General features: G+C 41.5%; 1 protein-coding gene across 1 annotated transcript in view; it reads right to left on the minus strand.

Annotated features, from left to right (window-relative positions):
- SUSD5 (sushi domain containing 5) overlaps window positions 1–24,625 on the minus strand; it is a 78,221-nt gene that overhangs the window by 17,937 nt on the left and 35,659 nt on the right. Inside the window, exon 4 of the mRNA XM_010372964.2 lies at window positions 17,159–17,347. Coding sequence (XP_010371266.1) covers window positions 17,159–17,347 — 189 coding nt within the window. The remainder of the gene's footprint in view (window positions 1–17,158; window positions 17,348–24,625) is intronic.

The following is a 24,625-nucleotide window of genomic DNA, read 5'->3' on the forward strand; positions in this document are numbered from 1 at the left end:
TTAACAAGGATATCCAGGAATTGAACTCATCTCTGCACCAAGCGGACCTAATAGACATCTATAGAACTCTCCACCCCAAATCAACAGAATATACATTCTTCTCAGCACCACATCGCACTTATTCCAAAATTGACCACATAATTGGAAGTAAAGCACTCCTCAGCAAATGTAAAAGAACAGAAATTATAACAAACTGTCTCTCAGACCACAGTGCAATCAAACTAGAACTCAGGACTAAGAAACTCAATCAAAACCGCTCAACTACATGGAAACTGAACAACCTGCTCCTGAATGACTACTGGGTACATAACGAAATGAAAGCGGAAATAAAGATGTTCTTTGAAACCAATGAGAACAAAGATACAACATACCAGAATCTCTGGGACACATTTAAAGCAGTGTGTAGAGGGAAATTTATAGCACTAAATGCCCACAAGAGAAAGCAGGAAAGATCTAAAATTGACACTCTAACATCACAATTAAAAGAACTAGAGAGGCAAGAGCAATCACATTCAAAAGCTAGCAGAAGGCTAGAAATAACTAAGATCAGAGCAGAACTGAAGGAGATAGAGACACAAAAAACCCTCCAAAAAATCAATGAATCCAGGAGTTGGTTTTTTGAAAAGATCAACAAAATTGACAGACCGCTAGCAAGGCTAATAAAGAAAAAAAGAGAGAGGAATCAAATAGATGCAATAAAAAATGATAAAGGGGATATCACCACTGACCCCACAGAAATACAAACTACCATCAGAGAATACTATAAACGCCTCTACGCAAATCAACTAGAAAATCTAGAAGAAATGGATAATTTCCTGGACACTTACACTCTCCCAAGGCTAAACCAGGAAGAAGTTGAATCCCTGAATAGACCAATAGCAGGCTCTGAAATTGAGGCAACAATTAATAGCCTACCCACCAAAAAAAGTCCAGGACCAGATGGATTCACAGCTGAATTCTACCAGAGGTACAAGGAGGAGCTGGTACCATTCCTTCTGAAACTATTCCAATCAATAGAAAAAGAGGGAATCCTCCCTAACTCATTTTATGAGGCCAACATCATCCTGATACCAAAGCCTGGCAGAGACACAACAAAAAAAGAGAATTTTAGACCAATATCCCTGATGAACATTGATGCAAAAATCCTCAATAAAATACTGGCAAACCGGATTCAGCAGCACATCAAAAAGCTTATCCACCATGATCAAGTGGGCTTCATCCCTGGGATGCAAGGCTGGTTCAACATTCGCAAATCAATAAACGTAATCCAGCATATAAACAGAACCAAAGACAAGAACCACATGATTGTCTCAATAGATGCAGAAAAGGCTTTTGACAAAATTCAACAGCCCTTCATGCTAAAAACGCTCAATAAATTCGGTATTGATGGAACGTACCTCAAAATAATAAGAGCTATTTATGACAAACCCACAGCTAATATCATACTGAATGGGCAAAAACTGGAAAAATTCCCTTTGAAAACTGGCACAAGACAGGGATGCCCTCTCTCACCACTCCTATTCAACATAGTGTTGGAAGTTCTGGCTAGGGCAATCAGGCAAGAGAAAGAAATCAAGGGTATCCAGTTAGGAAAAGAAGAAGTCAAATTGTCCCTGTTTGCAGATGACATGATTGTATATTTAGAAAACCCCATCGTCTCAGCCCAAAATCTCCTTAAGCTGATAAGCAACTTCAGCAAAGTCTCAGGATACAAAATTAATGTGCAAAAATCACAAGCATTCTTATACACCAGCAACAGACAAGCAGAGAGCCAAATCAGGAATGAACTTCCATTCACAATTGCTTCAAAGAGAATAAAATACCTAGGAATCCAGCTTACAAGGGATGTAAAGGACCTCTTCAAGGAGAACTACAAACCACTGCTCAGTGAAATCAAAGAGGACACAAACAAATGGAAGAACATACCATGCTCATGGATAGGAAGAATCAATATCGTGAAAATGGCCATACTCCCCAAGGTTATTTATAGATTCAATGCCATCCCCATCAAGCTACCAATGACTTTCTTCACAGAATTGGAAAAAAACTGCTTTAAAGTTCATATGGAACCAAAAAAGAGCCCGCATTGCCAAGACAATCCTAAGTCAAAAGGACAAAGCTGGAGGCGTCACGCTACCTGACTTCAAACTATACTACAAGGCTACAGTAACCAAAACAGCATGGTACTGGTACCAAAACAGAGATATAGACCAATGGAACAGAACAGAGTCCTCAGAAATAATACCGCACATCTACAGCCATCTGATCTTTGACAAACCTGAGAGAAACAAGAAATGGGGAAAGGATTCCCTATTTAATAAATGGTGCTGGGAAAATTGGCTAGCCATAAGTAGAAAGCTGAAACTGGATCCTTTCCTTACCCCTTATACGAAGATTAATTCAAGATGGATTAGAGACTTAAATGTTAGACCTAATACCATAAAAACCCTAGAAGAAAATCTAGGTAGTACCATTCAGGACATAGGCATGGGCAAGGACTTCATGTCTAAAACACCAAAAGCAACGGCAGCAAAAGCCATAATTGACAAATGGGATCTAATTAAACTAAAGAGCTTTTGCACAGCAAAAGAAACTACCATCAGAGTGAACAGGCAACCTACAGAATGGGAGAAAATTTTTGCAACCTACTCATCTGACAAAGGGCTAATATCCAGAATCTACAAAGAACTCAAACAAATATACAAGAAAAAAACAAACAACCCCATCAAAAAGTGGGGAAAGGATATGAACAGACATTTCTCAAAAGAAGATATTCATACAGCCAACAGACACATGAAAAAATGCTCATCATCACTGGCCATCAGAGAAATGCAAATCAAAACCACAATGAGATACCATCTCACACCAGTTAGAATGGCAATCATTAAGAAGTCAGGAAACAACAGGTGTTGGAGAGGATGTGGAGAAATAGGAACACTTTTACACTGTTGGTGGGATTGTAAACTAGTTCAACCATTATGGAAAAGAGTATGGCAATTCCTCAAGGATCTAGAACTAGATGTACCATATGACCCAGCCATCCCACTACTGGGTATATACCCAAAGGATTATAAATTAGTCTACTACAAAGACACATGTACACGTATGTTTATTGCGGCACTATTCACAATAGCAAAGACTTGGAATCAACCCAAATGTCCATCTGTGACAGACTGGATTAAGAAAATGTGGCACATATACACCATGGAATACTATGCAGCCATAAAAAAGGATGAGTTTGCGTCCTTTGTAGGGACATGGATGCAGCTGGAAACCATCATTCTTAGCAAACTATCACAAGAAGAGAAAACCAAACACCGCATGTTCTCACTCATAGGTGGGAACTGAACAATGAGATCACTTGGACTCGGGAAGGGGAACATCACACACTGGGGTCTATCATGGGGAGGGGGGAGGGGGGAGGAGGGAGGGATTGCATTGGGGAGTTATACATGATATAAATGATGAATTGATGGGTGCTGACGAGTTGATGGGTGCAGCACACCAACATGGCATAAGTATACATATGTAACAAACCTGCACGTTATGCACATGTACCCTAGAACTTAAAGTATAATAAAAAAAAAAAAAAAAAAAAAAAAAAAAAGAAGTATCAACAAACTTTAAAAGACTGAATCATACATACATTTTCTGGTCATAGTGAGATTAGTTTAGACAAAAAAATTACTTTAAAATTTCCCTATGTATAGAAATTAAACAAAATATGCCTAAATAACTCATGGGTCAAGGGAGAAACTACAGTGGAAATCAGAAAACATTCTAACTGAATGATAATGGAAATATGACATATCAAAACGTGTGGGAAACAGCAAAAGCTGAGCTCGGGGGAAGTTATACCTTTAAATATCTATGTGAGAAAAGAAGAAAGGCTGAAAAATCAAATTGATTTCTGGAAGCTGGGTAAATAAAATTAAGTTAAACACAAAGAAACAGAAGGAGGAGATTTTTAAAAGAACAGACGTCAATAAAAAACAAACACACAATAGAGAAAATCGACATAGTCAAAAGTTAATTATTTGAAAAGACTAGTAACATTGATAAACTCCTAGCAAGGCTAGTTAAGAAGAATTTAAAGAAGATGCAAATGAAAAACATTAGGAATAAAAGGGACATCATCAGAGATGTTTCAGGTACTAGAAAAGACAACAGCAGGACCTCATGATAAAAATGTATATCCAGGAAGCTGGCTGGGCACAGTGGTTTGCGCCTGCAATCCCAGAACTTGGGCAGGCTGGGGCAGGTGGATCACCTGAGGTCAGAAGGTTGAGATCAGCCTGGCCAACGTGGTTAAACCCTATCTCTACTAAAAACACAAAATTAGCAGGGCGTGGTGGCACATGCCTGTAATCTGAAACTGGGAGGCAGAGGTTGTGGTGAGCTGAGATCCCGCCATTGTACTCCAGCCTGGGAAACAATAGCAAAACTCTATCTCACAAAAAAAAAAAAAAAAAAAAAAAAAAAAAAAAATTATGTCCAGGAAACTAAAAATCCTGATGAAATAGAAAAATTTCTAGAGAAATATAACTTACCAAAAGTGACACAAGAGGAAATAGAAACTTTTTATATACCATTAACAAAACTGAATCTCTCCACACACACAAAACTCTAGGCACAGGTGGCTTTGCCAATGAATTCCATCAAATGTTTAGGAGGATAATTCCAATATTACACAAACTCTTCCAGACAACGGAGAAAGAGGAAATACTTCCCAATGTATTTTACACATACAGGGTAACCTTGGTACCAAAACCTGGCAAGGATATGATAAAAAGGAACTACTGCAGACCAATCTTACTGAACATAGATGCGAAAGTCCCATATAAAATGTTGGCAAACTGAATCCAGCAATAAGTTAATGTCAGTAAGCTGGGTTAAGCTTTAATATATTAAGTATATATTAAAAGTTAATATATTAAAAGAATAATACATTATACCTAGTTAGATTTATCCCAGGAATTCATCATTGGTTTAACATTTGAAAAAAAGGAGTTTCAGAAAAGCATCTGACAAAAGTCAACAAAATAAAAACCCTTAGAAATTAGGAATATGAGGAAACTTCCTTAACCTAATTTTAAAAATATACCTTTTTATTTCTTTTAAAAATATATAGGCTGGGCCAGGTGCGGTGGCTCATGCCTATAATCCCAGCATTTTGGGAGGCCAAGGTGAGTGGATCACTTGAGGTCAGGAGTTCTAGACCACCCTGGTCAACATGGTGAAACCCCAACTCTACTAAAAAAATACAGAAAATTACCCAGGTATGGTTGCACCTGCCTGTAATCCCAGCTACTCAGGAGGCTGAGACAGGAGAATCACTTGAACCCGGGAGGTGGAGGTTGCAGTGAGCCAAGATCTTCCCACAGCACTCCAGCCTGGGTGACAGAGCAAGACTCTGTCTCAAAGAAAAAAAAAGATATAAATATAGATACATAGTTTCCTTTATATAAAGCCAGTCACAAAAATGAACCTAATACAGTGTGATTCCACTTACATGAGGCTTCGATAGTAGTCACATTTATAGAAACAGAAAGTAGAATGGTGATTACCAAGGGCTGAGGGAAAAGAGAAAAAGAAGAGTTTTTGCTTAATGGGTGTAAAGTTTCAGATTTACAAGATGAAGAAGTTAGGGAGATCTGTTTCCTAACAATGTGAATATACTTAACACTACTGATCTGTACACTTGAAGATGGTTAAGATGGTAAATTTTATGTTATGTGGTTTTTATCACAAGTTTTTTTCAAAAAAGGGAAGGATTAGTAAGTTATACTACATTAAAATTCTATTTATGAAAGATACTATGAAGAACATGAAAAGGCAACTTACCTAACAGAAGACATTTGCAACATAAATAACCTTGAAAGTTCTGGTATCCAGAATAATATAAAGGACTCCTACAAATAAATATAAAATAAACAGACAGCCCAGTAGAAAAATGGGCAAGAGAATTGAATAGGCACTTCACAAATGAGGTATTCTAATAGCCAGAAAACATATGATAAGGTGCTTAACATCATTAATCAGGGAAACTCAAATTAAGTGATATCACAACATACTCATCAAAATGGCTAAAAATTTACAAGACTGTCAATACCAATTGTTGGTGGGGAGGTAAGGCTCCTAGAACTCTTATACATTGCTCTTCAGAGGGTAAATTTTTACAACCATTTGGGCATTATCTTGTTGAGTATTATCTACTAAAGTTGAACACGCATATGTGTGCGCGCACACACACACATACCCCTGTATGATCCAGCAATTCAACTCTAAATTATGATATAGACAAAATTCTAGAAAACGCAAAACTCTAAAGGAATACGTGTAACATGGTCACCAAAAGACCTGTGCAAGAATGTCCTTATAATAGCTCCAAATATGAAACAATGAAAAATAATCCTAATGGTAGAATGGAATACCCCACAGCAAAGAAAAAGAATGAACAGCTCACAGAGCAACATGTATGTGTCTCACAGACATAATGTTGGGTAAAGGAAGCTGTATACAAGAGTACATAATGTATGCTTCCACTTAAATAAAAGTCAAGCGAGGGGGGCGAATGTAATTTATAGTTTAAGTAGTGCGGATAGTGGTTACTCTAAGGGAGGCTGGGACTGAAAGGGAGCACCAGGAGTGTTTCTGGATGGCTGGTGATGGTCTACTTCTTGACTTGGGTGCTGATTACATGGGTGTGTTTATGGTATGATAATTCACTGAACTTTATAATCTTTGATTTTTGAAATGTTCTGTATTTATCTTACTCTTAAGTAAAAATATAAATAGACAATCAAAAGTGGACACCATGTACCAGGAAAAACTGGCCCAGTATTTGGCTGCTGAATGCCAAGGATGAAGAAACAATTTAACTGATATTCGGGAAGAAGAGGCAAATCCCATGCAAGAACAAAATTAAATCAGGCTTGCCTAAAATTTAACCTCATCATGTTCAGTGACAGAAGAAAAAAGAACAATGGCTATAATCTTTGAGGGAAAGAAAATGTAATTCAACAATATTTTACTTTGTTAAGATGTCATTCAATTTTATATTAACAGTAGGCATTCATTCATCTTAAGATGTCTGTGCTATCTCAAGAATAATATACTGTGTGACCAGGTGTAGTGGCTCATGCCTACAATCCTGGCACTTTGGGAGCCCGAGATAGGAGGATCACTTAAATCCAGGAGTTCAAGACTAGCCTGGACAACATAGTGAGACCCACTGCATTGCAGCCTGGGTGAGACAGTGAGACCCCCATCTCCAAAAGAAAAAAAAAAAAGAAAAAGAAAACACACCGTGTAATATTACGCATGTGTTACTTATGTCACACTGTAAGCCAGCTGCTGCTGGTATTCCAATTAAGAATTCACTCTGGGACGGACAGTTAGCATTCCTACTAGAAAAATTCATCCTCCATATGTGGCTAATACAAGTACTTCTTTATTTGTACCTTGACCAAAAACATTGCTTTGCTAATTAGTACCCTGAATATCTGAAATGGCTTTCTATTGGTAAAATTAGTGACCTACTAACTACCAATGATAAACATTAGAAATGGGCTTTCACTAGTAAAATGAAAGGTGTATATGATATGGGGATTGGGTAAAGATACCTTAGAAACACTTCATGCTCTTATACGGACAGGGTAAAACCAATTTAGATCTTGATGGTGCTTGACACTTGAACCCTAAAAGGTCTCAGTTTGGGACTAATGTGTTACTCACCAGAACGTGGGGAACAGCATCCATCCAGAACAGAGTTCACCGCTGTCACCCTGCGCTGATCACACCACCCTGCTCTCCCTGCACAGCCCGCCCAACTCCCCACTAGCCCAGGCACTTCCTGAGAACAAGGGCATGTACCCCCTGACTTTGTATCCCACACACACACAGCATGGTGTATGGCATATAGTAGGCACTCCATAAATGTTTGTTGAATAAATAAATTAGTGAAGAGATGAATTAGTGGATGTGAATTCCAGTTTTTATAAAGCTTGATGCAGTCTGGAAGTCCATCAGCCAAGGCATCATTTGATTTGTGAGAGAGGCAAAGAATGATAAATGACTTTTGAGTTCCAGTATTGGGGATAATCAATGTCTGCCAACTTCCACCTCCTGTGTTACCCATCCCATGAGCTTAAATATTGGTGGCTCATGCCTGTAATCCTGGCACTTTGGGAGGCCAAGGCATGTGGATCACCTGAGGTCAGGAATGCGAGACCAGCCTGGCCAACACGGCGAAACCCTGTCTCTACTAAAGTACAACAATTAGCTGGGCGTGGTGGTGTGCGCCTGTAATCCCAGGTACTCAGGAGGCTAGGCAGGAGAATAGCTTGAACCCGGGAGGCAGAGGTTGCAGTGAGTCGAGATCACGCCACTGCACTCCAGCCTGGGCAACAAGAGTGAGACTCCAACTCAAAAAAAAAAAAAAAAAAAAAAAAAAAAAAATATATATATATATATATATATATATATATACACACACACACACATATATATATATATATAAAACATAAAGTTAAAAGGCACCTGGAACATGGGCAGAAGATGAGTATGTTCTCCTCTCTCACCTTTTTTTGTGCAGGAAACACTGGCCTAGTGTTTAATGTTAGAGCGAGGATTTGGGAAAAGTCACCTCACCCTGGCTGTGGCCTTGATCTGGACACTTACAGTCTGAGCTGTGTGTTTGTGTGTGTGCTTGCATGTGTGGGTATGTGTGTATGCATGGATTTGCACGTGATTGTGTCTGTACGTGTGTCCAAGGTTCTGCCTCCAGAGCTCCCTCAGGCTACAGCAACCCTGGGCAGAAGCCCAGGGCCCCAAACTAAGCTCTTCCTGTCTCCCCAGGTTCACAGGTCAAGGTCCTGACTTAAAAACAGAACAGGTTGTCAGGGCCGAGCGCGGTGGCTCAAGCCTGTAATCCCAGCACTTTGGGAGGCCGGGACAGGTGGATCACGCGGTCATGAGATCGAGACCATCCTGGCTAACACGGTGAAACCCCGTCTCTACTAAAAAATAAAAAAATAAAAAAAAAAAAACTAGCCAGGCGAGGTGGCGGGTGCCTGTAGTCCCAGCTACTCAGGAGGCTGAGGCAGGAGAATGGCGTAAACCCAGGAGGCGGAGCTTGCAGTGAGCTGAGATCCGGCCACTGCACTCCAGCCTGGGCAACAGAACGAGACTCCCTCTCAAAAAACAACAACAACAACAACAACAACAACAACAACCGGTTGTCAGTATATCACAGTTTCCCCAAAACCTCAAATGAAGACAAGAATGAGTGCTTACAAATAGCCTACTTATGAAGAAGTATCCAAAGCTTATTTTTCTCCCCATGGGGAACAGTAACATTTGTTATTCATCAGATTTCAACCAACTAGCACATTCTGCCCACAAGATGGAGAAGCCCAGCTCTCTGCCTGTGGAGGTGCTGTATCTCTCACCTCCCCTCTGCTTTCCTGCGTCTGCGCTCTGACTCAGATCATTCAGCTATCCTTCTAGCCCTGCCCTCACCCGACCCTCTCTGTGAAAACCTGTACTAACACAACCAGGGCCTTCTGATTTAGACAAACAAGTCTAGGAAATGTAAGCTTTGTGGCTTCTCCTGGCAAAACCCAGGTCATTCACTGTGCATTTATATTTAACTGCTACTTTTGGAAAACAGAAGAGCACAGAAAATCATACGTCAGGACTGAAAAGCGCAGGCTGGCTTGTGTACTGCTTGTGTCTCTTATCAGAGTGGGATGTGGCTGGGGGCTGCAGGAGACAGGCCAGAGCCCAAAATCCAGGGTTCTCCCAGGGCTGCTACTTTCCATCTTTTTTCACTTTGCTGCCTTTCTGGAAGCCCCACACGTACCCTCTTTTTTTTCCCCCTCTGTTCTTGGCTACACAGCCTTTAAAAATAGTAATTTTAAAAAAAGACAACCAGACAAGCCAGAAATAACCACTGGTTCAATGAACCTCTGAACAAATATGGCAATTTTTGTTCCTGACAAGGAAATTCTAAATTCAGTTTCAGTCTCATGCATTCTTCTATGAAGGAAATTAAGTCTAAAAGATAGAGAAAAACAGAAATAGAAGTTAATTTAAGAAAACAAAATAATACCTGTAGAAATGAGAAAAGAGCAAAGGAACTGACGGAGGGGACAGCTAGTTTGCAAGTGGGCAGGTGTGCTGCTCCGAGACCTCGCTCTCCTCCCCATCTCAGGGCCCCGGGAGGCAGCACATAGCATGATGCAGGTATCAGGATAGGACATGCCTGGTTTTATTTTTTATTTTTATGTTTTTGAGACAGAATCTCACTCTGTTGCCCAGGCTGGAGTGCAGTGGGGTGATCTTGGCTCACTGCAACCTCCGCCTCCTGGGTTCAAGTGAATTTCATGCCTCAGCTTCCCAAGAAGCTGGGACTACAAGCATGTGCCACCACACCTGGCTAATTTTTGTATTTTTAGTAGAGACAGGGTTTTGCCATGTTGGCCAGGCTGGTCTCAAACTCCTGGCCTCAAGTAATCAGCTTGCTTCAGCCTCCCAAAGTGCTGGGATTACAGGCATGAGTCACTGCGCCCGGCCAGACATGCCTGGTTTTAAACCCTGGCTCTGCTTCTTTCTGGTGTCTGACACAGGCAAGTCACCGAACTTTCCTGTACCTCAGTGTTTTCATCTATAAATTGGAACTCGCCATTTCTACTTCCAGACTTGTGAAGATTAAATGAGATGAAGTGTGTAAAACTATGGTAGAAAGGGGCACAAGGAAACTTGGGAATGATGGAAGTGTTCTATATTTTAGTTATAATGGTGGTTTCATGAGTGTATACACCTGTGACAGTTCAGATAAATTTATTTATTTATTTATTTTTTGAGATGGAGTCTGGCTCTGTCACCCAGGCTGGAGTGCAGTGGCACGATCTTGGCTCACTGCAAGCTCTGCCTCCCGGGTTCACGCCATTCTCCTGCCTCAACCTCCTGAGTAGCTGGGACTCCAGGCACCCACCACCATGCCCGGATAATTTTTTTATATTTTTAGTAGAGATAGGGTTTCACTGTGTTAGCCAGGATGGTCTCAATCTCCCGACCTCATGATCCACCCGCCTCAGCCTCCCAAACTGCTGGGATTACAGGCGTGAGCCACCGCGCCCGGCTGACAGTTCAGATAAATGTACACTTTAAATGAGTACAGTTGATGGTATGCAAATTAAACCCAATAGAGTTGTTAAAAAAGCAGGCCCAAAAAATAACTCCCAGAAGAGAGACAGCATGGAGTGAGTGTTTGGTTTATACCAGCTTTGTTCTCAATGCCTCACTGGGGAATGCGTCTTGTTTCCATGGCTGTGTCAGATCAGGGAAGGGAAAAAGAAAAGTTGTGCATTTGCTACTGGACTCAGAGGTGGCGAGGCTGGTGGAGTGAGGTGCAGCTTGGGGTCAAGCACTTTCCTGATACTGCAGCCCAGAAAGCAACAAACAATTTTGGAACTGGGAGTAGGGGTAGGCCTTTCTGAGCCTATCTTCACACTTGGTGGCAGATAGCCCTGTGGCATCTTTTCTTTTCCTTCCTTCTTTCTGTCTTTCTTTCTTTTTTTTTTTTTTTGAGACAGAGTCTTGCTCTATCGCCCAGGCTGGAGTGCAGTGGTGTGATCTCGGCTTGCTGCAATCTCTGCCTCCCGGGTTCAAGCAATACTCCTGCCTCAGCCTCCTGAGTAGCTGGGATGACAGGCATGCACCACCACGCCCGGCTAATTTTGTATTTTTAGTAGAGAAGGGGTTTCTCCATGTTGGTCAGGCTGGTCTCAAACTTCCAAACTCAGGTGATCCACCGGCCTTGGCCTTCCAAAGTGCTGTTTACAGGTGTGAGCCACCATGCCCTGCCGCATCAGGACTTTTCTGTAATTAGGGCAACAACCAATTTTAGTTAGATTATGAGTACATTAGAGAGGGCATGACAGACATTTCCTGCTGCCAAACTGGGAATGGAAACCAAGAAGAACATGTATGGATTTTGACAGGAGTATGGAAGACTAAATGGCCAGAACCAGACCTGAACTCTAGGGACCAGGGCTAGAGAAGTACCAACACACAGAGGGGAGAAAATGGCAGTTAAATAAGTCCTCATCCATTTCAGTGAATGGTCAAGACGAAAGTCCTTGTGCTTAAGTGAGAGACTGCATCCCCACCACTTAAGACTGGAATGTTGCTTGTGAACACACAGCCTGGGCGGCGTGTGGCTGAGGGACCCTCCTACACCATCCACTCCCTCACCTTTTGCTACCCACCAGGTATGCATGCCACACACTAGGAAGCTACCAGCTGTGTGGGTCTCTATCAAGTCCGAAAGTCACACTGGCCATGCCTTTCTGGAAAGACCAGCTGAGGCCGGGTGCGGTGGCTCACACCTGTAATCCCAGCACTTTGGGAGGCCGAGACGGGCGGATCACGAGGTCAGGAGATCGAGACCATCCTGGCTAACACAGCGAAACCCTGTCTCTACTAAAGAATACAAAAAATTAGCCGGGCGTAGTGGTGAGTGCCTATAGTCCCAGCTACTCGGGAGGCTGAGGCAGGAGAATGGCGTGAACCCAGGAGGCAGAGGTTGCAGCGAGCCGAGATTGCGCCACTGCACTCCAACCTGGGCGACAGAGCGAGACTCCGTCTCAAAAAAAAAAAAAAAAAAAAGACCAGCTGCCGGTCTCCAGAATCTGAGAAGCCTCCTGGCAGAGATTAACTTCTCACCCAAGTAACAGATGGTTGAAGTCACAGGCTGCCGTTAGTTATTCATGGTAACAGGGGCTAGAGTTAATAATACACAAGGAAGCGAGCAGCCAGTGTCATGGTGTCATGCACAAATCCCTTCAGATACCTTAGGTGAAAGGGTCTGAATGGTCTCATTGATCAGCATACAAGTGAAAGAGAATGAACATTTACTGACCCCCATACTATATCATAGGTCCTGTTCTAAATGATGTATTCACAGGAACCTCATCTCTAAGGTATCTCTGTGATAACTAGTACCTATTTTTAAAATATGGGTACTATGGGCAGTGGCTCACACCTGTAATCCCAGCACTTTGGGAGGCTGAGGCGGGTGGACTGCCTAAGCTCAGGAGTTCAAGACCAGCCTGGCCAACATGGTGAAACCCCATCTCTACTAAAAATACAAAATTAGCCAAGCGTGGTGGCGCATGCCTGTAATCCCAGCTACTCGGGAGGCTGAGGCAGGAGAATTGCTTGAACCCAGGAGGCAGAGGTTGCAGTGAACCAAGACTGTGCCACTGCACTCCAGCCTGGGCAATAGACAGAGACTGTCTCAAAAAAAAGGGGAAGGGGGAAGGGTACCATGGGCAAATTAAGGCTCAGGAAAGTAAAGAAAACGGTTTTCTCTTCTTCTCATCCTTTCTGTCGTTGTTTAAATAAGCTCAAATCGCTTGTTGTAGGAAATTTTTTTAAAAAGTATCTTAAAAGAAATCACCTTAAAAATAACAACAGCAAGCAAGCAAACAAAACAAACCCCTACAACCTCTTTGGACTTCTGATCTTCTTCCAGCTCTATCCTTTGTGTCTTCCCTATTCCTCTTCATGAGCAGCAGAAACATGAACCTGAGTTGTCTGTCCTTGGCCTTCTTCCTCCCTGCATCTCATTCCTGTATGCACTGCAGTGTGGCTACCGTACATCCCACCCCCTCACATATACACTGAAAACACAAGGCTGCCAGAACCTCCTTCACACAGTGAAGCCAATGCATACATGTTAGCTTTCATTTACTTGTTTTCTATAGCCTCTGGATTTACTGAGCACTTCCTCTATCTGGAAACACACTTCCTCTAAAATGTCACCTTCTGTGACACCTCACTTTCCAATCTCTATCTCATCATCTACTGCTTTTCTGTGTCTTTGAGGAACCTAGTTTACTAGCGTTTCCTTTAGGGTTGAGACAGTATTTACTCAACTTGTATAGACAGCACCTAGGATCCTGCCAAATGCTGGGATGTGGAATGAATGAATGGATCAATGTCCAATCAGCCAGTACAACAAAGAGTGATTATCCAAACCCAGATGGGTCCAATTCCAAAATCCTTGTTTGACCCACTCCCCCAAGTTGACTTTTCTCCAATTTGAAGCAATTCATCTGGTGAAGATACTCTTGACACACACACACACACATACACACACACACACACTCTCTCTCTCTCTCTCCTTACAATAACACAGATAGCTTAAATGTTAAATCCACAGACACTGTAACAATCTGTATATCCAGCCCAAGCGTATAAACCAGAATTCCTGCCCAGCAGCTTAAAGCTTTAACAACTGCATTGCAGTGGGAATAATCATTTTGGACCCACAAAACCCGCATTTAGTGCTCATTCGACTAGAGCTGGCAAACAACCCATTTGGCTGTGGGTGTGGCTCATGAGATGGTGCAACTTCAGCACCTCATCAGAACATTAACAACTCAGGGTGGGTATGGGCCTGCTTCAAGGTGACATGTTGGACAAACAGGAAGCTTGGTGCTTATGCTTGATTTTCTTGGGCAGGTGAATGATCAGAATTGGCAAGTAGCTCCCGCCTGGCACAAAACAACAGCAACAGCAACAGAAGAAAGATGAAGAAAGTTCTAGAAGATTGCTCGAATTGTGCTTTCAGCACTTGTCCCAGTCTGTAACTTGTTATTAGGTATGCAACAAGGCAAGTAGAAACACCCAGAAAGTTTTTAAAAACTTTTGCAACAATTTGACAGGGGAATGGTATATGTCTATTTAATTCAACAAAAATTGCATTTATATTTGGAATCTATTTTATTTTATATTAATTCATTTTTATTGCATTTTACTAAAGTATTAATCAGCTAATGACTAGAAAAAATGGGTAAGAGTCCACAAAGAGGCCGGGCGCCGTGGCTCACACCTGTAATCCCAGCACTTTGGGAGGCCGAGGCAGGTGGATCACGAGGTCAGGAGATCGAGACCATCCTGGCTAACATGGGGAAACCCCGTCTCTACTAAAAATACAAAAAAGTAGCCGGGCATGGTGGTGGGTGCCTGTAGCCCCAGCTACTCGGGAGGCTGAGGCAGGAGAATGGCGTGAACCTGGGAGGCGGAGCTTGCAGTGAGCCGAGATCGGGCCACTGCACTCCAGCCTGGGCGACCGAGCGAGACTCCGTCTCAAAAAAAAAAAAAAAAAGGAGTCTGCAAAGAATTTGAAAAGTAGTGAAATAGAAAACAACAAAACCAACTCATTAAAAGACAGTGCAAGTGTGAAAAAATAAGCCACAGAATGAGAGAAAATACTTGCAACACATTAATTATGAATATTTCATGTAAAAAATTCTATAATATGTAAATCATCAAATTCAAATCAATTAGAAAAATGGGAAAAGCACCTGAACATTTTACACAAAGAAATTCTAATGCCCTATTAACATGTGATAAGTGCTTGACCTCACTATTATTAGAGAAATGAATGTTACAACTACAAGTCACCACAGAGCCATCACCAGACTGGCAGTCCTAAAAGCTGATGAGGTGCTGAACGACAAGGACTCTCAGACACAGCTGATGGGAAAGCAGACTGGTCAAATACTTTAGAGAACACTTTGGCAGCATCAGCTGCAGCTGAACACACACATACTCCATGGGCATCACTTCTACTGCTAGGAACCAACTGAAATGTGTTCACATGGGAACCAAAGGAGGCTGAGGACAATTATAGCAGCATAGTTTGTGACAGCCGCAAAATGTCCACCACCAGCTGACTGAATAAATAAATAATGGTGTATTCACAATGTGGATAGTAAATACCAGTGAAGACTATGGTAGCAGTGAAACCACAGCTTCAGGCAACAACGTGAATGACTCTCACAGTAGTGACAGCGCCCTAGGTCTCATCTGAGTTCCCTCATGGGATCTGCAGGACATTCCAGGGACAAACTGTCCTAGAAGTTCAGTAAGATCATGGTGCTGGAGTAATTTCCCTCTGTAGAACCAGCCTCCGCTTGGTACCTGGATGTCATGGGAGGCCAGGGCGGGGGTTCTTGAAAAAGTCTCTTGGAGTGAGAGGAGCACTGTGAGATCAGGGAACAATTTAGGGTCTGGCATGAGGTCCAAGGTATAGGAGTCGCAAGCCAGGTCAGCCATGGGGCTGTCCCAGTCGCCTGCTGGCTGCTGCGTCCCTGTGGGGGTGGGGAGGCCAGGACTGGGTGTGGCTGGACACAGTGATTTCTGCTGCTGGAAAAATTCCCCAGGGGCTGGGCAGCAGGGATTAAGGAGGCACAGTAAACTAGGACTCCTAGAAATGTGATGTTGATGGAATGGGGACATCTGCGGAAATCATATCTGGTTTGGGGGACTCCGTGTCCACTAGGACTCTTTTTAGTCTCAACTAACTATTCAGACTCCACAGGTCACACCTGGCATTCAGAAGGCTCCAGGCCAGGGAGCACAGCAAGGCCGCCGGGAAACAGCAAGCAAGTTTCATCCGTGGGAAGAGCCCTTGCAGCAGTTCCATACAGCTGTCCTGGAGTTCGTCTCCTTGCTCCACCCCTCACCACCCCGGCCTTCCTCCCAAGATTGCTCAGGTGGATCCGAACTCATATGTGTGGTGTGGATCGATGATGCTTGGAAGTCCCATGCCCGATAAGAGTTCGAATGTCTTGCAATAACCCACAGAATAGTTCTCAGGGTCCCCACAAAGGCCATGCTCAGATACAGGAATCACCACCCTCAGAGCAGCACAGAGCTGGGCTTCCTCATATGTATTCATTATAGTCTTCCCAGCCCAGTTTACCAACTGCGGGTCATTTTCACCAGAAAAATGCTGCTTTGTACCACAGCTGATGTTCCATCTTGACCAGGTTTCCAGGGAAATACACTAGAAAGTTAACTCAAGGTCAACTGTGTACTTAGAGAAGCGGCGGGGATTTTAACTTGTTAACCCTTTGCTCCCAGCATGGAAGATGAAGAGCTCAGTTGCACATTTGAAATGCTACAGGAATCCCCAAGTGGAGATGTTGCTAGGTCCAGAGCTCAGCAGAAAAGTCTGAAAGCCTCTTTTCAAAGGCACCTTGGTGGAGAAGAGCCCACCACATGCAGCCAGCAGCCGTGGAGCTCTCTGCCAGCACTGCGTGGGTACGTGAAGGTGGCCCATCCCTGGGCTGCTTACCTTTCCCGCAGGCCTGCACCAGGCCATACCACTCCCCACAGCTGTTACATAGCAAGGTGAAGGCGGTCTCCCGGTGGCCCGTGATGTGGCCTGGGGCGCACACGTACAGCAGTTCATCCCCCATCTCCAAGCCGGTGCGGCCCTGCAGGATGGTGTGTGGGAACGAAGGCGGGTCTCCACACGGCTTCTCTGAGGAGAAGGAATCACAGTCAGCTTTTCTAAACTGTGCGGAACTTTTTCAGCCTGTGAGAAAACAGACTTAAAACACAACTCTCCCCTGCCGCCCACCGCACCCTCAACTGTGATCACAGGGGCTGTTTCTTGGTCACCCTGGCAACTCCAAGGCCTGGCAGAATGCCTGGAATAGAAGAGGCACTCAAAAATAATTGTTGCGTGAATAAATGCGACAGAAAGTGCTACAACTTTGCATTTTTAAGCTGCCAAACAATGTTACCTTCTGATGTCTCCTTGAAAGGAGTGTCTGGAGATACATACCTAGCAGCAAGCTCCCTTTTGCCATATTTTGATAAGTGAATAGGAACTCTGACAAAGGCTAAATTTTACAGAGCACAGCAGAGGGTACCTTCCCCCCACCACCCTGCTCACAACCTCAACACCAACGGCAACAACGTTATCAGTTTGGTAAATACAAAAGTTACACACACACACATGCACACACTCACACACCCTATATATACAAATATATATATACACACACATATATAAATACATACATATTTCTGTTTTTTAAACATAAATGGGATTTATATCATATGTATTACTGAGTACCCTGCTTTAAAAAAGTTGATAAACTATTTTTTAGGTTCACATCAAAGCTGAGCAGATAGTACAGAGAGCTCCCTATACCCCCGACCCTTCCACGCACACAACTTCTCCCACTATTAGCATTCTGCACCAGTGGTCCATTTGTGACAACTGATGAAACTCCACTGATACCTCATTATCACCCAAAGTCCATAATTTACCTCGGTGGTGTACATTCTGTGGGCTTTGACAAATGCACAATGACACGTGTCCACCATTATTGTACCATACAGAATAGTTTCACTGCCCCAAAGTCCTCTGTGCTCTGCTTATTTATACCTTCCTCCTCCCTAAAGATTGCAACAGTTGATCCTTTTGCTGTCTCTATAGTTTGCCTTTTCCAGAATTCACATAGTTGGCATCATAGTATGTAGCCTTTTCAGATTGGCTTCTACAACTTAGTAATACGCAATGAAAGCTCCCCCATGTCTTCTTATGGCTTGAGAGCTCTTTCTTTTTAGCACTGAATACTATTCCATTGTCTGGAAGTATCACAGTTTATCTATTCACCTACTGAAGTACATCTTGGTTGCTTCCGAGTTTTGGCAACTATGAATAAAGCTGCTATACACATCCATTTACAGGTTTTTGTGTGAACATTAGTTTCTGGTTCATTTGGGTAAATACCAAAGAGCATGACTGCTGGATTGTATGGGAAGAGTATGTTTAGTTTTGTAAGAACTGCAGCAAAATGGCTGTACCATTTTGCTTTCCTGCCAGCAATGAATGAGTGTTCCTGTTGCTCCACATCCTTGCTAGTATTTGTTGGTTTGTGTTTTGGATTGCAAATATTTTCCCAAGTCTGTGACCCATCTTATTCTCTAGACATTGTCTTTTACAGAACAGAAGTTTTAACTTGTAATGAATCCCAGCTTATCAACTATTTCTTTCATGCATCATGACTTTAGTCTAAGAAGTCATTGCCATACCCAAGGTCATTTAGGTTTTCTCCTATGATAACTTCTAGCAGTCTTATAGTTTTGGGTTTTACATTTAGGTCTATGGTCCCTCTCAAGTTAATTTTTGTGAAGGGTGTAAGGTCTGTGTCTAGGTGATGGTTTTTGTATGTGGATGTCCAATTGTTCCAGCAGTTGTGTAAAAGAGACTATCTTTGCTTCATTATATTGCCTTTTCTCCTTAGTCAAAGATCAATCAACTGTATTTATGTGGGTCTATTTCCGGGCTTTCTACTCTGATCCCTTGATATTTCTCAGCTTTTTCACCAATAACACACTATCTTGACTGCTGTAGCTTTATAGACGTCTTCAAGCCCAACAGGTTCAGCCCTTTGACTTTGTTCTTCTCCTTCAATATTTAGTTGGTTATTCTGGATCTATTACCTCTCCACATAAACTACAGACTTTGTTTGTTAACCCGTTTATGCCAGAGGTTGCAAATTTTTTGTGTGTGAAAAATCAGACCTTGGCAACGACCTGGAGCAGTAGGATATAAATAACTCCCACAAGCTTAGCATTCCAACAATGGAACACAAGGCGTAAATGGGTTAATACCCGTAAAAGTAACTTGCTGGGATTTTTATTGGGATGTGTCAATCTATGGATCAAGTTGGGAAAAACTGACATTTCACAATCCATGAACATAGGCTATTTCTCCATTTATTTAGTTCTTCTTTGATATATTTCATCAACGTTTTACAGTTTTCTTCATCTAGATATATAGATCTTGGACATAATTTGTTAGATTTATACCTAAGAATTTCATTTTTTCTTGGGGTGCTAATATAAACGATAACATGTTTTTGGCTTTTTTGTTTTTTTGAGATAGGGTCTCACTCTGTCGCCCAGGCTAGAGTGCAGTGGTGTGATCACAGCTCTTTGTGCAGTGCAGCCTCAACCTCCTGGGTTTAAGTGATCCTCCCACCTTGGCCTCCCAAAGTCTTGGGATTATAGGCATCAGCCATTGCACCCAACTGGTAATGTGTTTTTAATTTAAAATTTCACTATTTAATTGCTGGTCCACAGGAAAGTGATTAACTTTTGTACATTAACCTTGTATCCTGCAATCCTGCTATAATTGCTTTTTTTAAAAAAAATTATACTTTAAGTTCTGGAATACATGAGCAGAACGTGCAGGTTTGTTACTATAACTCCTTATTAGTTCTAGTTTTTTTGTTGATTCTTTCAGATTTTCTATATAGACAATCATGTTATCTGCAGACAAAGACAGTTTCAGTTGTTCCTTTGCAATCTATATTTTCTTTTCTTATTTTATTGTATGAGCTAGGATTTCCAGTAAAATGCCGAAAAGCAGTGGTGAAAAGAGACATCTTGCCTTGTTTCTGATCTTAGCAAGAAAGCCTCAAATTTCTCACCCTTAATCATGATTTTAGCTGTAGTTTTTTGTTTTTGTTTTTGTTTTTAGATGTTCTCTATTGAGTTGAAGAAGTTCCCCTCTATTCCTGGTTTGTTAGGAGTTTTTATCATGAATGGGTGTTGGATTTTGTCAAATGCTTTTTCTGCATCTATCAATATAATTATGTGATTTTTCTTCCATAGCCTCTTGATGTGATGGACCATATTAATTTTGAAGACTAGCCTTGCACACCTGGGATAAATACCACTTGGTTTTGGTGTACACATCTTTGTGTACATTGTTGAATTTTATCTGCTAATATTCTGTTGAAGATATTTGCATCTATGTTCATGAGATACATTGGTCTGTAGTTTGCCTTTTTGTTTGTTTGTTGTTGAGACGGAGTCTCCTCTGTCGTCCAGGCTGGAGTGCAGTGGCGCGATCTCAACTCACTGCAAGCTCCACCTCCCGGGTTCACACCATTTCTCTGCCTCAGCTCTCTCAAGTAGCTGGGACTGCGCTGCCATCACGCCCGGCTAGTTTTTTGTATTTTTAGTAGAGACAGGGTTGCACCGTGTTAGCCACGATGGTCTCCATCTCGTGACTTGCCTGCCTCAGCGTCCCAAAGTGCTGGGATTACAGGTGTGAGCCACCACGCCTGGCCTGGTCTGTAGTTTTTTTTGTAATGTCTTTGGTTTTGGTGTCAGGGCAATACTAGCCTCATAGAAAGGTTTAGAAAGTATTTATTTTGCTAACTTCTGGAAAAGATTGTAGAGAATTGGCATAATTTCTGCCTTAAATGTTTGGCAGAATCCACTAGTGAACCCTCTGGGCTTGGTGCTTTCTTTGGAAGGTAATTAGTTACTGATTCAGTTTATTTATTTAATAGCTATAGGCCTGTTCAGATTGTCCATTTCTTCTCCGTAATGGATGATTTACTCTAGGTTATCAGATTTGTGGGCATAGAGTTGTTCATAATACTCCTTCACTTTCCTCTTAATGTCCATAGGATCTCTAATGATGTCCCCTCTGATTTTTTTAAAAAAGCACAACCAATTGTTTAATCAAAGTTCTATGTGACCTATGAGCCTTCAGAAATAAATACCCAAAGAACCAGGGAAAGCTGATTTTTATGTTTAGATTCAAGGAAGAATGGACAGCTGTGTAGAAATGTGATGGGACAAAAGGTGTATGATCAAATGGTAATATACTAAAGGGGGAAACCGGGAAACCTAGCAAGGTTTGTTTGTTGAGCTTTTTGTTGGCCTCTCTGTGTAGCATTCTTTTCTCCGAAATATAGGCAGAACTCCTCTGGAATATAGGTCTTATGACCTATTACCAAACAAGGTAGGTCAAGTTATTTCTTTCTGACTAGGTGCTACACAGAAAGGTGGGAGAAGGTTAGAATAATATTTCTAGGTTTTACAGCTTGCTTTGGGGTTTCATTTTCAATATTAGTAATTTGCATCTTCTGTCATAGTCTGGCTAGAGGCTTATCAGTTTCAAAATGGTTATGGTTTCAAAAAACCAACTTTTTGTTCCATTGATTTTATTGATTTTATGTTTGTAATTTTACTGATTTCTACTCTAATTTTTATTACAGTCATGTGCCACATAATGACATTTTGGTCAAGGAGGAACTGAATATATGAGGGTAGTCTCGTAAGATTATAATGGAGCTGAAAAATTTTTAACACCTAATGATGTAGCCATTGTAAAACCATAGAGCAATGTATTATTTATGTGTTTGTGGTGATGCTAATGTAAACAAACCTATTGCACTGCCAACTGTATAAAAGCATAGCACATAAAATTATGTACAGTACAAAATAATAATGATACTAAATGACTATGATACTGGTTTACATATTTACTATTCTATACTTTAGTCATTATTTTAGAGTGTACTACTACTTATTTTTAAAAAGTTAACTAAAACAGCCTCAGGCAGGTCCTTCAAGAGATATTCCAGAGAAGGCATTGTTATAATAGGAGATGACAGCTCCATGTGTGTTACTGCCCCTGAAGACTTTCTACTGGGACACGATGTGAAGGTGTCAAACAGTGATGATGGTGATCCTAACCCTGTGTAAGCCTAGGCTAATGTGCATGTTTGTGTCTTAGTTTTTAACAATAAAGTTTAAAAAGTGAAAAAAAAATTTTTTTGAGACATGGTCTTGCTCTGTCACTCAGGTTGGAGTGCAGTGGCATGATCATGGCTCACTGTAACCTTGAACTCCTGGGCTCAAGTGATCCTCTTGCCCCAGTTTCCTGAGTAGCTGGGACTATAGGCACATGCAACTGTGCCCAACTAATTAAAAAAATTCTTTTTGGCCAGGCGCAGTGGCTCACACTTGTAATCCCAACACTTTGGGAGGCCAAAGCAGATGGATCACTTAAGGTCAAGAGTCAAAGACCAGCCTGGCCAACATGGTGAAACCCTAAAATAACTTTTTATACTAAAAATACAAAAAAAAATTATCCGGGCGTGGTGGTGCACGCCTGTAATCTCACTTACTCAGGAAGCTGAGGCAGGAGAATAGCTTGAACCCAGGAGGCAGAGGTTGCAATGAGCTGAGGTTGCCTCAGTGATGGAGCGAGACTTTGCCTCAAAAAAAATTTTTTCTTTTTGTAGACATGGGGTCTTACTATGTTGCCCAGGTTGTTCTTTAACTCCTGGCCTCAAGAGCTCCTCCTGCCTCAGGCCTCCCAAAGTGCTGGGGTTGCAGGCATGAGCCAGCACACCCAGCAAATAATAATAATCATAATAATCATAAATTTAAAAAATAAAAATCTTATAGAATAAGGATATAAAGAAAATATGTTTGTACAACTGTACAATGTGTTTTTGTTTTAAGCTCTGTTATTACAAAAAAGTCAAGTTTTTAAAAATTAAAAATTATAAAGTAAAAAAGTTACAGTAAACTAAAGCTAATTTATTACTGATGAAAAAATATTTTCATAAATTTAGTGTAGTCTAAGTGTACAGCGTTTATAAAGTCTGCAGTAGTATACAGTAATGTCCTAGGCCTTCACATTCACTGACCATTCATTCACTGACTCACCCATGGCAACGTCCAGTGCTGCAAGCGCCATGCATGGTAAGTGCCCTATAGAGATGTATCATTTTCATCTTTTTTTTTTTTTTTTTTGCATTTGTTTGGTTTTTGTTTTGGGGGTGGGGAGATCTGAGATAAAATCTCACTCTGTTGCCCAGGCTGGAATGCAGTGACATGATCGTGGCTTACTGCAGCCCTGAACTCTTGGACTCTCAAGCAATCCTCCTGTGTAGCTGAGACCAAGAGCATATGCCACCCTGCCTAGATATTTTTTCCCCCATTGGAAAGACGGGATCTCCTTATGTTGCCCAGGCTGGTCTCAAACTCTTGGGCTCAAATGATCCTCCCCTCTTGGCTTCCCAAAGTGCTGGGATCACAGGCATGAGTTACTGTGTCTGGCTCATTTTTGTTGTTTGTTTTACCTTTTATACTATATTTTTACTGTACATTTTCTGTTTAGATACACAAATACCTACCATTGTGTTACAACTGCCTATAGTATTCAGTACAGTAACACACTGTACAGGTTTGTAGCCAAGGAACAATAGGCTGTACCATTGCCTAGGTGCATAGCAGGCTATACTGTCTAGGTTTGTGTAAGTGCACTCTATGATGTTCACACAATGACAAAATCACCTACAATGCATTTCTCAGAATGTATCCCTGCTGTTAGGCAATGAATACTGTATTTCTTTTCTTCTGTTTAATTTAGATATAACTTGCTCTTCTTTTTTGAGTTTTCTAAAGTGGAGGCTAAGATTACTGATTTTAGATTTTTCTTTTTTTCTAATATATGTATTCACTGCTATAAGTTTGCCTCTAAGCACTGCTTCTCACAACTTTTGAAAAGTATTTTCATTCTCATGTGGTTAAAAATATTTTAAAATTCTCTTGAGATATCTTCTTTGACTCACGCATTATTTAAAAATGTGTTGTCTAATCTCCAAGGACTTTGGGATTTTCCAGCTATCGTTCGGTTATTGTTTTCTACCTTAATTCCACTGTGGTCTGAGAGCAGATGTCATATTCCTACTCTTTAAAATTTGTTAATTTGTGTTTTATGGCCCAGGATGTGGTCGATTGTAGCAAATGTTCCATGTGAGCCTGAGAAGAATGTGTAATCAGCTGTTGTTGGATGAAGTGGTCTAAATATGTCAATTATATCTACTTAACTAATGGGGCTGTCAAGTTCAACTATGTGATTGCTGATCTGCCTGCCAGATCTGTCCATTTCTGACAGAAGGGTATTTAAATCTCCAACTACAACAGT

Source organism: Rhinopithecus roxellana, chromosome 1 (assembly GCF_007565055.1).
Source record: "Rhinopithecus roxellana isolate Shanxi Qingling chromosome 1, ASM756505v1, whole genome shotgun sequence".
Taxonomy (NCBI): Eukaryota; Metazoa; Chordata; class Mammalia; order Primates; family Cercopithecidae; genus Rhinopithecus; species Rhinopithecus roxellana.